The sequence below is a fragment of the Eretmochelys imbricata genome, chromosome 8, assembly GCF_965152235.1.
Source record: "Eretmochelys imbricata isolate rEreImb1 chromosome 8, rEreImb1.hap1, whole genome shotgun sequence".
Classification (NCBI taxonomy): domain Eukaryota; kingdom Metazoa; phylum Chordata; order Testudines; family Cheloniidae; genus Eretmochelys; species Eretmochelys imbricata.
The window spans coordinates 95,560,355-95,574,893 of NC_135579.1; the positions used below are offsets into that span (position 1 = coordinate 95,560,355).

Consider the following 14,539-nt stretch of genomic DNA (forward strand, 5'->3'; position numbering starts at 1 on the left):
CCCAGCACAGACAGGAATGTGCAGCACCAGACTTGCAGGCCCTTCTGTTTTTCCCCCTCTGAACTGGGCACTGGGGAGCTGAACTAAAGCACACTAGTACCAACCACAGGTCGGCATGCACGAGCTCTTGGTTATGGAACACAGGTAAAGGCCACAGTGATTGTCGCTGGGGGACACAGCTATCCTGAGATAGCTGAGAGAGCCGAAAGCCTCACCTTGGTTAGCTCAGCTGTCTCCTGCCAAATACAGAAGCCAGAACACATCGTCTCCCCTCGGGTGTACTCAGGGTTGGGTGGATGGGTGGGCAGCGTGACCGACCTGAACGCGACGACATATGGGTCACTGTAAGAGAAGGAAGCCCGCTTAGGAGCAGTTCACAAGTGTATTGAAAAGGTGAGAGAGGAGCAGGATTTTATGCCAACTCTCGAGTTAACCCTGCTCAGATCAATGCCAGGAAATGCAGGTGGCAGAACTGCCCCACAACTGCTGGCCCAACACATGCTCAGTGACAGAATGGAAATGACCTCTGCCTAGAGATTCATGCATGGAAACACAGCACTACACGGTCACAATCCACCTTCTGCTTCTGCATTTCTTCTTGTATTGACTTCAAAATAAGTAACATCCAAGATATCTTGGAGTGATTAAAAAAAAAAAAAAAAAATGAAATCAACTGAAAACAATGAGGACAGAAGGTGGGGTGGACGGGAGGGAAGCTGGCTGTGATCTGGTCTCTATCTACAAATCTCATCACTGTGACTTCAGTGTCCCCTGTGTTTTTATCATATTGGGTACCGAAAGCAGGTAAGGTATCCCTTCCCCAGGCACACTAAGGCAAATACATTGCAGTCAGAGTGAGAGCTCCCATTCCACTTGGTGCCAAGGGACTGGAGACTCAGATTTTCAGGAGCCTAAGGGAGTCAGGCACCCAACTCCTACTGAAATTCAGTCTCCTTGAGACTCCTCTGAAATTCCCAGCCAAAGAACTGGGCTAAAAAGAAGGCTAGGGTGAGAATAGTCAGGAACAGCATGTGACAAGTATTCATCTCCTAAACGGCATGCCTATGCTCACCCTTCTCTAGGAAGGGGTAACTGGAATGAGTTCCCCGAGTCTTTCGCCAGAAGGCATGATGTCCAGACCCTGAATCATTTTGTGGTTCTTCTCAGAACCATCTCCAATACAAACTCCTTCTGGACTCGTGGGCCCCAGAATGGGGCACAGGATTCTAGTAGCAGTCGCACCAGTGCCAAATACAGAGGTAATAAACCCTGCCTACTCCCATTTGATAGTCTCTTTTTTAATAGAGCCAAGGATCACACCAGCCCTTTTGGTCACAACATGGGGACGCATGTTCAGCTGATTGTCCCCCAGGATCCCAGTCATTTTCACAGTCACTGCTTCCCAGGAGAGAGTCCCCCATTTTTGTAAGTAGGCTGACATTCTTTTTTCCTAGCTGTACGAGCTTACATTTAGCCATACTGAAATCCATACTTGCTTACACACAGCTTACCAAGCAATCTAGAGTGCTCTGTATCAATCTAGATCTTATCTGCAATACAAAAAGCTACATATTGAAACACACCCATATTCTATATGCAACAAGTTACTTTAGATCCCTCTTGCAGCCAATTGTGCAGTGAAAAGGAAGTTGTGTACCAGTGCCAATCACTCCTCTGTGTGATGTTTTCAGATCCACAGAAATGAGGCTATGAATTAACTATTTTCATGGTAAAGTATTTTTTCACTCACTGGCTCATTGTAAATATTTGCCATGAAAATGATCCTTTCTTCAGTAGGTCATAAGTCCAATGATGCACAGCCCTTGCAAGATGGTTGGTTTAAGTATGGGGTTCCAGCAACTGATCAATACACTGCACTTGTCTACCACGGGCACTGAAAGACAGCCCAGACACATTTGAACAGGAGAGAAAGCACCATCTGTGGGGATTTTAGAGAGCGTAAATACTAAGCTAATACTAAGCACAGACTTTGCAGCTCTAAAAGCTACCACCACACTGACCAAACACTAGACGTTTCCAGCCCCATGGGCTAGTCCCACCACTGCTGTCCCTGGTCTGTGCACTGACTGCCAGCGAGTGAAGAACGCTGAGCGCTGCACAGGGTAAGCCCGCTAGACCCAACATGTCACTGGAGCCCTGCGAATTTACATACCCTTCATCACAAGGTTTTCTTCGTGACGCCAGGATGACAAAGTCCTGAGACTTCTTTTCTTGACTAACAGTCTGACTAAGCACGTGGTAGATCATGTCGTCTTCATCAACTTGCTGCACGAGCTCAGCGCTCCTGGAAAGAGGCAAAAGGACATTCCGGAAAGGATTCAGGCTGTCTTCCAAGATGATGTCATCTTCCCAGCACCAGGACACCAGACACCTTCCCTTAAAAGATGTCCTCCCTCTCTCTCAAGAGTGTTCCATCGTACGCAGGGCCCTACCAAATTCACGGCTGTGAAAAATGCATCCGACCGTGAAATCTGATCTCCCCCAAGAAAGCTGGTGTCCAGCCAGGGGCTCCTACCCTGTGCATGGTCCAGCTGCTAGTCCCAGCCAGGGACGGGGATGGCCCAAACATCCTCTTCCCCTGCAAAGACTGCTCCCAGGGCAGGTCAGACCCACCTCAGGGAACCACCCCAGCCTCTCCATGGCTCCAGCTGTTATTACGCCCACCCCTATGCGGGGAGCCAGTAGCTCCAGCTGTTGTCACCTCTCCATGCAGGCAGCTGTGGCTCCAGCTGTCAGCCCCCCCACTCAGACAAGAAGCAGACAGAAAAACCAGGCCTATGGTAACTTGTCCCCCATACCCCGTGACCCTCACTTCTGTGCTGCTGCTGGCAGTGGTGTTGGTTTTAGAGCTGGGCACCTGGCCAGCAGCCTTCCAGCTCTGAAGGTAGCGCCCCTGCCAGTTGTAGGGCAGGGGTAAGGGTGGCGACCCCATGACCCCCCCTACAGTAGCCTTGTGACCCTCCCACTCTGACCACCTTTTGGGTCAGGACCCCCTCAGTTACAATACTGTAATATTCTAGATGGAAATAACTGAAAACCTGAAACTGACTAATTTTAAACCCCCTTGGCTGTGAAATGGGCCATGAATTTGGTAGAGCCCTAACCATATGGTGTTACTCAGCAGTAACCCAGAGACTGCAGATAGAAGCAGTTCAAAGCCAGAGAAATAACAGCCAAACAAAAGCCAGTTAGGACAAACTTACAATCAGTCATAGGGATCAGGAAAAAAAAAAAAAAGCTTTCTCCACTGAATCAGAGCCACCTTCCCAGATATATCAGCTTTCCCAGGGACTACAGGCCAGATTTTTAAACACATCTAAGCACCTAAAGATGCAGGTCATGAAAATCCCCCTGGGCGCCTACCTGCCACTTTGGAAATCTGACTCAGTTTGACTACCTGTAGTACAGCATTTTCTTAACAAAATTAATTGCTCCAAACAATTCTCTTTTAGTCACATCCTGAAATCCTTACTTAGGCTAAATATCTGTTGCCTTCTGTGGAAGTTCATACTTGGCTCTCCCTTGGCAAGAGGCTGAGCCAAACCCCACTACTGTCAACAAGCTTTGGATCAGGCCCCGAGTTCTTCAGCTTCTGACCCCAAACGTTTCAATTGTATTGTCAAGTAGGATGCAAATCCTTTTCACGTATCGCGACATGACACCTCCTGTACCTTCTCGGTCTGGTTTTGTTTGTCTTTGAAGGATGGGATTGGCCTGAAATTAGAGGTTGTTTCTGAGCCTTTCACTGGGATGTTTTGGTTTTGGTGGAGGACACGAGGTTCGTGGCTGGGATCAGAGCCACAAAGATCACCGGCTCACTGTGTGACCTGGGAAAGTCATTTCACCTCCTTGTAGCTCATTCAACCCAGCAGTAAAATGGACTAAAAGTCCAGAACGCTCCCACTGATGCGCACACGCACCCCACCCTCTTGGAGCTGACAGTCCCTGGGAAAATAAGTTACAGCTCCTTAAACTTCACAGGCTGCTCCTGGGAGCGGAGAAGTCCTGGATTCAGTGCAAATGAACAATAGGACAGATCACCCACCCGAGGCTGTAGTACTGGAAGAATGAGGAGCCCTTATAGAGGTGCCTTCTGTGACGGATGCTCCAAAGACTATGGTATCCATTTTATAAGTGTTTTATGTATCTGAATGGGCTAGGGATTGTATTTCTGGCTCCATGGGGCAGTTACAGCGTTTCCTGCAGGAACTACAATCATTGGGGGATAATTCATGCAAATCCCCATACAGCTAAGTCTGGAGAAGCCTCATCCCCTGGGGGAAATTGCATATAGACTAGTTTAATGGGGTTCATGAAGCCTGGCAAACAAAGAATTGAAAACTGTATAAAGTGACCACTTTGACGTAGGGAGAGGGCCCCCCCACCCACACTTTTTCCAAGACCTGCGGGACATGAGACAGTGACCCAGACACACAAGACCTGCCAAGGACCTGAATGACTCTGAAGCCTGCCAGGGTCTCTGTGCTGAAGATGGGTGACTGTTTGCTAAGCAAAGACTTGCACGTAAACGGTTCATTGTTTTTAAAAACATTTTCTCTGTAATGCTTTTCTTCTGAATAACTAGTATTTGATTTATGGAGGCTGACTGGTCGCTGGTTAACCCTGCCATTGCCTTAGAGAGAACAGGGCTTGACCTAAAGTTAGATCTGCTGAGGTGATCACCGTGAATTGCAGTCTACAATCCCCAGCCTGGAGAGAATGGACAGTGGGATCCTGCCCCAAGGAGAGCTGAAATCTCAAGAAGGCCACAAAGGGATCAGAGGTGCAGTTACTTTAGGAACTGTGACACCCTCCTGCAAAGGATATTTTAAACCAGACAGGCGTACGATCCTGGCATAAGATTCCCCCTCTCAGTAAAACCAATTCTAATGACCATCCAAGGCCACGGGAGAGCTAAGAACATATGCTGGTCACAGTGTATAGTCACAGTACAGCCACTTCATGGAGTTGGGAAGAGGAGTGTGGTACATTTTACAGGAAGTTCGACCCCTTTATAGAGGACAGCAACATAAAATGTTAAAGCTACGGGCCAGCTCACTGCTGCGCTTACACGCCTCTGCCAGCTCGGAGTCTCAACTGCAGTCCTAGGCTAACAAGACTAGAGGTGTCACCAGCATGCGGGCAGAACACTTGACTAACTTGTGCCCGGGGCTGGTCTCCAGAAGATAAAAGCCTTGCTACTGTCACCAACAGCTAAAGGAGAGTCTTCTTCCGCTCAAGTGGCAGAAACTTGTGCTTTAGGAGATAAAGGTCCTGGATTCTATTCCACCGTACAACCCGTGAGCAGTGTGGCAGCCAGCTCCGCCGTCGGTACATATCCAACCACGGACTCCCTACACTGTACGCTACTGGTTTTGGAGTGGGGTGGATGATGGAGGGGAAAAAGCACTTTGCATGGCTTGAATGAAGAACCGTTTTGGAATGGGAAGTTGCTTTGAGGCAGGAAAGCCAAAGGAAAGAAATTGGGGGCCTTTCTCCCCCCATCCCCAGTAAAACAGGGACCATCACTCCTAACATGTTAGCTGCCCTCCAAGTACTCACGCATAATATCTATCCCATTCGTGCCTCTTTCTTAAGTCTGACAGAAGGAAGAAGGCCTGCGTTGCGTCAATGCAGAGGGACATCTCTATTCGGAAGGAGAGGTACTGGTCTTCCTCCAGCGTGTACATCCTGACCTTTGAGAGGGAGACAGACAGAACAGGTGAGAGGCACAGCCTGCTGTCTTCGTTAAAATGACATTTGATTTTCCCCAAAAAGATTCCTTCATATTTTTACTTTATTATAATATAACCAAACAGCTTTGATCTCTCTCCCTCCCCATTACATTAACATGAAGAATCACATATCCCTAGTGGTACACGAGGCCTGTGTTTTATGAGCTGGTTCTGGTGACTCCATTAACCCCCAGGAGTAAAGCACAAAACAGTTGTCCAAGAGAAGTTTACAGGCTAGCTAGCCTGGGTGTTGAATGGAAATGGGTGAAATTGAGGACAGCTCTGGTTGGTGGGTTCCGTGGGATTTTACTAAAGCACACGTTCTATAGCAGATCATACGGCATCACTGGAAGCCATGTATTTTACATGTACATAACTGTGCGTATGCAGTGTACATTTGGACGTATATGGAACGTTGATAGTATAGACACGCATTCATTGAATACATGCGGTACAACCCCATTTATTCAAAGTGTTGTGGGGACATCAAACACTTTTGGATACACTAGGATTCAAGTAACTGGGGGTGGGGAATGACTGAAACATTTCCTCTGATCTTAACGTGAGTTGTTTCCACTCACTGTAGGCAGTCCAAGAGACTAAGAAGGCAGTGTTTACTTGGGAGTGTGGCAGGGTTAAGTACCTTGTCTATTTCTGTGGCGAGTACCCAATTGGTTTTCGCTACAAGAGTCTTCAGTGCAGAAACGTTGTTGTAGCTCAGATAAACCTACATAAAAACATCATAAGAAAACACAGTAGAAATCACTTTGACCTTCAGTTATGTTTTCCTATATCTAAACTCATTGGATACTATAGCAAAGCTTGCAGCTGCTCGGATACTGAATTAATCAGAGTAAATCGGGGTTAAGAAGGAATTTATTATTCCAGCTAAGATCCCTATAACACATGCTGTTTTAGGTAAGGTTTCATCCTTCTTGTTTCCATAGAACATATTTATTCATGTATAAACTTCTAGCTGCTACTTAGTACCTGCTGCTGGGCCTTCCTACAGCACATGGGGATTAGATGCCAAGGGAGGATATGGCCAATACCTACAGAGACAGTTATTTTACCTTGTTACTTTGGTCCCAGGGCACTGACAATGGCACTTTTGTCTGTTCACAGGAAATGATGTATTTTCTAGGGAAAGCAAAGAGAATTGCTTTAGTTATAGCAGTACTGATCTTCAGTATGTGGCAGGGAAAAGGACATCTCAAACCCATGCTGGTGAAAGAGAGAGAAAGTGAAGTTAGCAGCAGTGTTTTTGACTTCAGCAGCTTCTCCAGCAATGATCTACAAAAGGAGTGGAGGAAAAACACGGTCATCTTATGAATATCTTGGGACCAGGATCCCAGTGGATTGAAACAGCCATTTCTTCTTGGCTCAACTTGAGGGAGCTCAGAGCAACAAAAGCCTCAGAAATCCTGCACATCATTTGCAGGCGGAAGGGAGAGGCACAGGGTGAAAAGAACCTTTAAGGATTACTTCTAACAAAGGCCAGCAGTGGTCTGGATGGGGCAAAACTAAGGCCTCGTCTACACTAACACTTCTGTTGGTCAGGGATGGGAGGGGCCTAAGCCACAAAGTTCAGGGCTGGATTGGAACAGGAAGGGCTCCCAGCTGGGCTTTCTGGTCAGGCAGGCCAATCTCTGCAGGTGGTCAGGGAGTGGCATAGGCAAGCTATAAATGCATGGCTTCCACCCAGGCACCCCCTCATGGCAGCCCTGCAAGTGGCCCTTGGCCTCATTTTCCCTTGATTTCTCAAATAACCCACGTACTCTGAAGGCTCTACTGAGTAATTTATTACCAACAGTCCCACTACCATGAACAGAATCGCCTCAGCACAGTGCTAACAGTACATTCATCCTAACAGTCCAACTCCTGCATCTCTCCCCCACAGCCCAGCCCAGCCCCCAGGTACAGCTGTGGTGTTTCCCACCCCACCCCGCCCCTCTAGTTGGGGTGTTTCTCTGCCCTGTTTCCTTCCCAGCTATGGTTCCAGCTCTTGCCCAGACACATCAGCCGGCTTACGCCTCCATAGTACCCCAGGCTTTGGCCCTCTCTGGCCAGCAGGCATCTCCCTGGGCTGCTCTCAGCCTTCAGCGCTCTCTGGCCTGGGGACATTTGCCTGGGGACATTTGACCCTCTGATCGCCCTCCTCTTTCAACAGCCTGATCTAATGCCATTGCTCAACCAGGGAACTCTTACCACTCCGTCCTCCAGGGGAATCCCCTCCCTGGAGCTCTGCCTGTGAACTCGCTTTACTTTGGATTCTCCCCCATCCTGAACTCTGGGTTCTAAACTTGCCTGCTGAGCTCCCTCTCGGAGTTCTCAACTCCCCTCTCAGGCCCCTGAACTCTCATTTATAACTCCCCCAGGCACCCCACCCTCCTCCTCACACAAAGCTGGGTCACACTTGGACAGGAACAGGAGAGCTGAGCCTACTTTCATTTAATGGGTCAGCTACCCTGTTACACAAGAGGACAAGACCCCAAACTAAGAGCCAGGAGATCTGGGTTCTATTCCCAGCTCTTTCTCTAACTTACTGGATAACCTCTTTGACAAGTCCCTGAGAGCCTCTCAGGGAAATGGTTTTGGGTGCCCACAATCCAGGACCTGCTTTTCAGAAGTGCTGAACACCCACCAACTCCAAATCAGATCAATGGGAACCACACCTGCCCAGGCCCTAGGGTCTAAAGCAGGGTGCCCAAAACAGGTTGCTTCTGAAATCTGGCCTTAGCATCTCCATTCCAGTTTCCCAGTCTGTTAAATGAGGATGGTACTTATCCACCTTTGGAAAGTGCTTTGAGAGCCACAGCGGACGTGTTACTGAAGAGTTAGTCATTCGGTTTGTAACAAAATCTGAATCGTCTGTGTTGGGAGGTGCACAGCAACCCAAGCTCGGATTAGAAGAGCTTGGGTTTTATCACTGGAGCAAACGCTATATTTGAACTGTGCACAAACAGCAAGTCAAATTTGCAGGATGCTGTTTATTTAGGGTCATTTGATGGAAGCCTTTACTGTAACAGAAAGGATCAGAATTCATCCCTGGACTGGTGTAGTGAGTGAACAGCTGATGCTAGATTCAGACAGATACAGCACTTCTTAGGGTCCACGTGTTTGTTCTCATATTGACCTGGGACTCAAGGGAAAGTTATGAAACTCCTGGAAGCAGGAGGGCAGATGCCACAAGACATTCCAGGAAGAAAATATTTTCACTGCTTAATTGCCACACTTCACTACAATCTTATTCTCAGGGACTGAGATACTGGGGTATAATTTGTCCGAGAACACCAGATCTGTAATCAGAGACACGATATAACCAAGGTGAAGAGTTGAAAAGTAACAAAATAAAGCAGCTGTCTCTTCTGCAAGGCTTCATTGCAACCACATGACCAGAGAGGACTCCAGGAATAGGGATTCACAATGGGCGGAGAAGACAGGACTCCAATTGCACATGCAGACAAAACAAGTGGAGAGACTGGGAATAAAATAATGTTCATAACAGATGTAAAACTGACCAAAGGCCAGCTTCCCACTTTCCTGCAGATCAGGGGCAGCAGTAAGAAGCCTGTTAGGGCAAGGAAAATTCAAGTCCAGAGAAGAGCCATTAAGGATCTAGAAAACAGGGCTGGCTCTAGGCCAGCAAAACAAGCAGGTGCTTGGGGTGGCACATTTCTTGGGGCGGCATTCCGGCGCCAGCCATGCTGCCCCTAGAAATGTGCCCCCGCTGCCCAAACAGCTGTTTCGCGCGGCAAGCCTGGGAGGGAGGAAGGGAGGGAGAAGCCGAACGGTGGCGCACTTGGGGGAGGTGGCGGTGGTGGAGCGGAGGTGAGCTGGGACAGGGAGCGGTTCCTCTATCCCCCACCTCCCCCGTTACTTCCTGCGCTCCCCCGCCCACCCTTGCTCACCTCTGCTCTGCCTCCTCCCCTGAATGCGCTGCCTCTCCCTCGCCTGAGAGGGAAGGGGGAGAAGTGGAGTGACGGCACGTTCAGGGGAGCAGGCGGAGCGGAGGTGAGCTAGGGCGGGGGGTTGCGGTGGGGGGAGCTGCAGGAAGCAATGGGGGGGAATGCGGCGGAGCCGAGGGCAGGACGAGCCATGAAAAAGAAGTGGGGGCAGCCAAAAATTTTTTTGCTTGGGGCGGCAAAAATCCTAGAGCCAGCCCTGCTAGAAACCATGACCTATGAGGGAAGATTGAAAAAAACTGGGTTTATGTAGTCTGGGGAAGAGAAGACTGAGGGGGGACATGATAACAATTTTCAAGTACATAAAAGGTTGTTAAAAGGAGGAGAGAGAAAAATCATTTTCCTTAACCTCTTAGGCTAGGCCAAGAAGCAATGGGCTTAAATTGCAGCCAGGACATTTTAGGTTGGACATAAGGAAAAGCTTCCTAACTGTCAAGGTGGTTACGCACTGGAATAAATTGCCTAGGGAGGTTGTGGAATCTCCATCATTAGAGACTTTTAAGAGCAGGTTAGACAAACACCTGGCAGGAATGGTCTAGATAATACTTAGTCCTGCCATGAGTGCAAGGGACTGAACTAGACGACCTCTCGAGGTTCCTTCCAGTCCTACAATTCTATGATTCTCCAAAACCCAGTCAATTACTGGTCTTGGATGCAACTAGGGCTATTATCAAGGTTCTGCAGACACTCCATTAAGCTGAAAATAGCAGCTTCCAGGGGGAAAAACTGACTATCCAATATGTTACTTTTTCACTGCTTGAGGGGACAGCATAAGGTGTGTGCACTCTTGTAATAAATAATAAAAAACAATAAAATTTTGCACTTTTTACCCATAGTTCTAAAAGAGTTTTACAGAGGCAAGCGAGCATCATTATGCCTGTTTTACTGAAGGGGAAACTGAGGCACAGAAATTCAATGATTTGTCCAACTCTCACAGCAGAGCCAAGAATAAGGACAGCAAGAATACAAGGAGCAATACACAAATGGAACACATGATCAAAAAGTGGTTTATTTATTCCATCTTACCCACTAAACCGTACTGCTTCTCTTGTCCTCTGAGAGCACCAAATATTCAAGATCTTTAATCCTGGCTCTGGACAAATGCTTGGTAGTCTTGGGCAAATCACTTAGCTCTGCCTCAGTTTCCCCAAGAATAGAGTGAGGTTAATAAATTCTTCCTTTCATGCCCCACAGGAGGGAGATAAAACTGAATGATTATAAAGCACCTCTAAGATGCGTAGCACTAGAAAAGGGCTAATCACTATGATTATTACAGATTGATCTGATCTAGCTATGTATTTTTGTGTTCTGTATCTGTGCAGATATTATAGTGCATTAATCACCAACATATCTGGATATTATAGTGTGTTTTGACAATAATGGATGTATAAAATACGCATAGCCCTGTGACACTTTGTTTTATACACAGTTTCTACTTCTGAATTCAGACAGTTTCTCCTGTGCTGTCCCTACCATCTTCTCTCTCTCCAGCTCCCCTACAGAGATCTGCGTTATGTCTGTGTCTTCCTAACATTCTATCGTCTGGCACTACACCACTTAGCCCTCAAGTACCTTTTCACAGAATCGTGGGAATGGGACCTCAAGAGGTCATCTGGTCCAGCCCCCTGTGCTGAAGCAGGACCAAGTTCATCTAGACCATCCCTGAAAGATGTTTGTCCAACTTGTTCTTAAAAACCTCCAATGAATTACAGAGATTCCACAATCTCCGTCGGATCATCATCGTCTTTATAGCAGCCCTTAACGTATTTGAAGATTGTTATCAGGTCCCTCCCCCAGACTTCTTTTCTCAAGATCAAACATGCCCACCTTTAACCTTTCCTCATACATCAGGCTTTCTATACCTTTTTTCATTTTTGTTGCTCTCCTCTGGACACACTCATATTTTTCCAAAAGTGTAGCACCCAGAACTGGTCACAGTACTCCAGCTGAGGCCTCACCAGTGCTGACTAGAGTGGGACAATGACCTACTGTGTCCTACCTACAATACTTTGTTCATACACAGCAGACTGATGCCTCTTTAGCAACTGCATCACATTGTTGATTCATACTCAGTCTGTGATCCACTATAACCCCCAGATCCTCTTCAGCCATACTACCACCTAGCCAGCTATGCCCCATTCTGTAGTGCATTTGATTTTTCCTTCCTAAGAGAAGTACTTTGCACTTGTCTTTATTGAATTTCATCTTTTGATTTCAGACCAATTCTCTAATTTGTCAACGTCGTTTTGCATTCTAATCCTGTTCTCCAAAGTACTTGTAACCCTCTCCCAGCTTGGTTCCACAACAATCACACTTTCCACTCCATTATCCAACTCATTAATGAAAATATTGACTTGTACCAGACACAGGACAGACATCTAGAGGACCCCTCACGAATACCTCCAGTTTGACAGCAACCTGCTGACAATTACTCTTTGAGTACAATCATTCAGCCAGTTGTACACACCTCTCATAGCCATTTCACCCGGAATGCATTTCCCTGGTTTGTTTATGAAAATGTCATGCGGGACTGACATTTTCCTTACTTAAAAATTCTCTCTCTCTCTCCAGGTGGATCATGTCTACTGCTTCCCCCCATTCACCTGGCCAATAACCCTGTCAAAGGAGGAAATCAGGTTGGTTTTTGCATAATCTGTTACTTAGGCTTGACAAATGCATGGTGTCTATTTCTTATAACCCTATTATCTCTAGGTGCTTACAAACTGATTGTTTAATAATTTGTTGCATATCTTTCCAGGTATCGAAGTTAGGCTGACTGGTCTATAATTCCCTGGGTCCTTTGTGTTCCCCTTTTTAAAGATAAGTACTATGTTCATCCTTCTCCAGTCCTCTGGGACCTCATATCCTCCATGAGTTCTTGAAAACAATTGCTAATGGGTCTGAGATTGTATCAGCTTGTTACTTAAATATCCTAGGGTACATTTCATCAGGCCCTGCCAACTTGAATGCATCTAATTTATCTACATATTCTTTAACTTGTTTTCTCTCTATTTTAGCTAGTTCCTTTCTCTTTGTTGCTAAGATTGCGTTAAGTATCTGGTCACAATTTACCTTCGTAGTGAAGACAAAATGGGCATTAAACACTTCATCCTTCTTGATGTCCATTATTAGCTCTTCCTCCCTGTTAAGTAGCAGCCTACAGTTTCCTTCATCTTTCTCTTCTTCCTAATGGATTTATACGCCCATTTCTTATTGCCTTTTGTCCCTTGCTAGCTGAAACTCATTTTGTGCCTCAGACTTTCCGATTTTGTCCCTCCATGCTTGTATGATTCTGGCGTACTCATCCTTAACAACTTGTCCACGTCTGCCCTTTTTGATAGATTCCTTTCTGATTTTCAGATCCTTAAAGAGTTCCTGATGGAGCCATACTGACCTCTTACTATTCTTTCTATCTTTCCTTCACATTGGGATAGTTGGGTTGCACCTTACTACTGTCTCTGAGCAACTGCCATCTCTCCTGCACTCCTTGGAGTGTCTTTCTGCTTCACGCTGAACTCAGCGCCAAATACTTTGGGCTAGGAAGGCAACTGGGAGTCCGGCCTGAAGTCTAATCCTGTTTCCAACATTGACATGCTGGGGTGCTTTGAAGAAACCACTTGAACTCTGGTCTCAGGTTTCCCCAACTGAACTCCCGGAGTGCTGGAAGGTTAAGTTCCTCCAGGCTTTGAGAAATCCTCACATGGAAGGTGCTATGTAAGTGCCAAATATTATCACAGCCAAAGCGTGCAACCTCTCCCCCACACATAGGTGCTGACTTCCTGCGTTCCCGGGGGGTGCTCCACCCCAGGCCCTGACCTCACTCCACCCCTTCCCCCAAGGCCCCCGCCCAATCCCTTCCCAGCACCGCTCCTCCCCCGCCCCGCACCTTCCGTATGCCGCTACACGGCGGGTGGGAGGAAGAGGGGGGAGCTGATCAGTGGGGCCTGATGGAGGGTGGGAGGTGCTGGGGGGAGGGGAATTAGCTGATCCACAGGGCTGCCAGTGGGTGCTGAGCACCCACTATTTTTTTTTCCTCATGGGTGCTCCAGCCCCGGAGCACCCATGAGTTGGTGCCTAGGCTCCCCCCACCACCCACCCACCAACCCACCCCTCTACCTTCCACGGTACAGAAAGCCAGGGGTTACCTTCAATTATCCCAGCCTTTACCAAGTTACCCGCATGTGATCATTCAGAGCGGAACACGGACTGGAATAAAAACACTGTTCTATTTAAAACACCACATTCCCCCGTTATTTTCCCTGCTTAGTTTGAGGCGGATCCGTTTCACTCACCTGTCCAATCGGATTTTTTTTCTAGCACTGGCTTCTCGGTACCGTCTCTCGCCATCCTGTGGAATGGAAACGCGTTCCTTAGGTTAAAGTTTTGGAAAAATAATTAAAATTAAACGTGTTGACCGGAAAAAAAAAAAGATTTTTCAACATTAAGGAAGCGTATGCGCGAACCAATCCTGCAGCCTCTGCTGGTCTTGGTAACGGCCATAGCTGGGGAAATGCATGGAATGTAAATGGAAACACAACACTGATCTTGTCCACGCTCTGGCTACCAGGTTTGTTCTTGGTTAGCTCTAACCAGGGCTATTGTTTGCACACACTATGGTTAACACATGGCAGGCAACCCTAGCTGTTACCAGTGTCTTGCCCCCACCAGCAGCTTAGGCTAGGACTGTCTTCCGGGCAGCAGGTCCCCAGCACTGGGTTTGTTGTTGTTTTTGCAGTATAGACAGAACCTCCCAACTGTGCCTATACAACCAGGCTGGCTGATTCTCCCACCGAGCAGTCCTCTCAGCAAGCCATCTCA

General features: G+C 47.4%; 1 protein-coding gene across 1 annotated transcript in view; it reads right to left on the reverse strand.

The window, feature by feature from the left end:
- Positions 1 to 14,539, reverse strand: part of ACOT11 (acyl-CoA thioesterase 11) — a 63,114-nt gene that overhangs the window by 2,094 nt on the left and 46,481 nt on the right. The window contains exons 10-15 of the mRNA XM_077824081.1: positions 14,014 to 14,069; positions 6,830 to 6,896; positions 6,400 to 6,483; positions 5,584 to 5,717; positions 2,174 to 2,305; positions 216 to 342 (exon numbers count right to left, since the gene is read on the reverse strand). Of these exons, the coding sequence (XP_077680207.1) occupies positions 216 to 342; positions 2,174 to 2,305; positions 5,584 to 5,717; positions 6,400 to 6,483; positions 6,830 to 6,896; positions 14,014 to 14,069 (600 nt within the window). The remainder of the gene's footprint in view (positions 1 to 215; positions 343 to 2,173; positions 2,306 to 5,583; positions 5,718 to 6,399; positions 6,484 to 6,829; positions 6,897 to 14,013; positions 14,070 to 14,539) is intronic.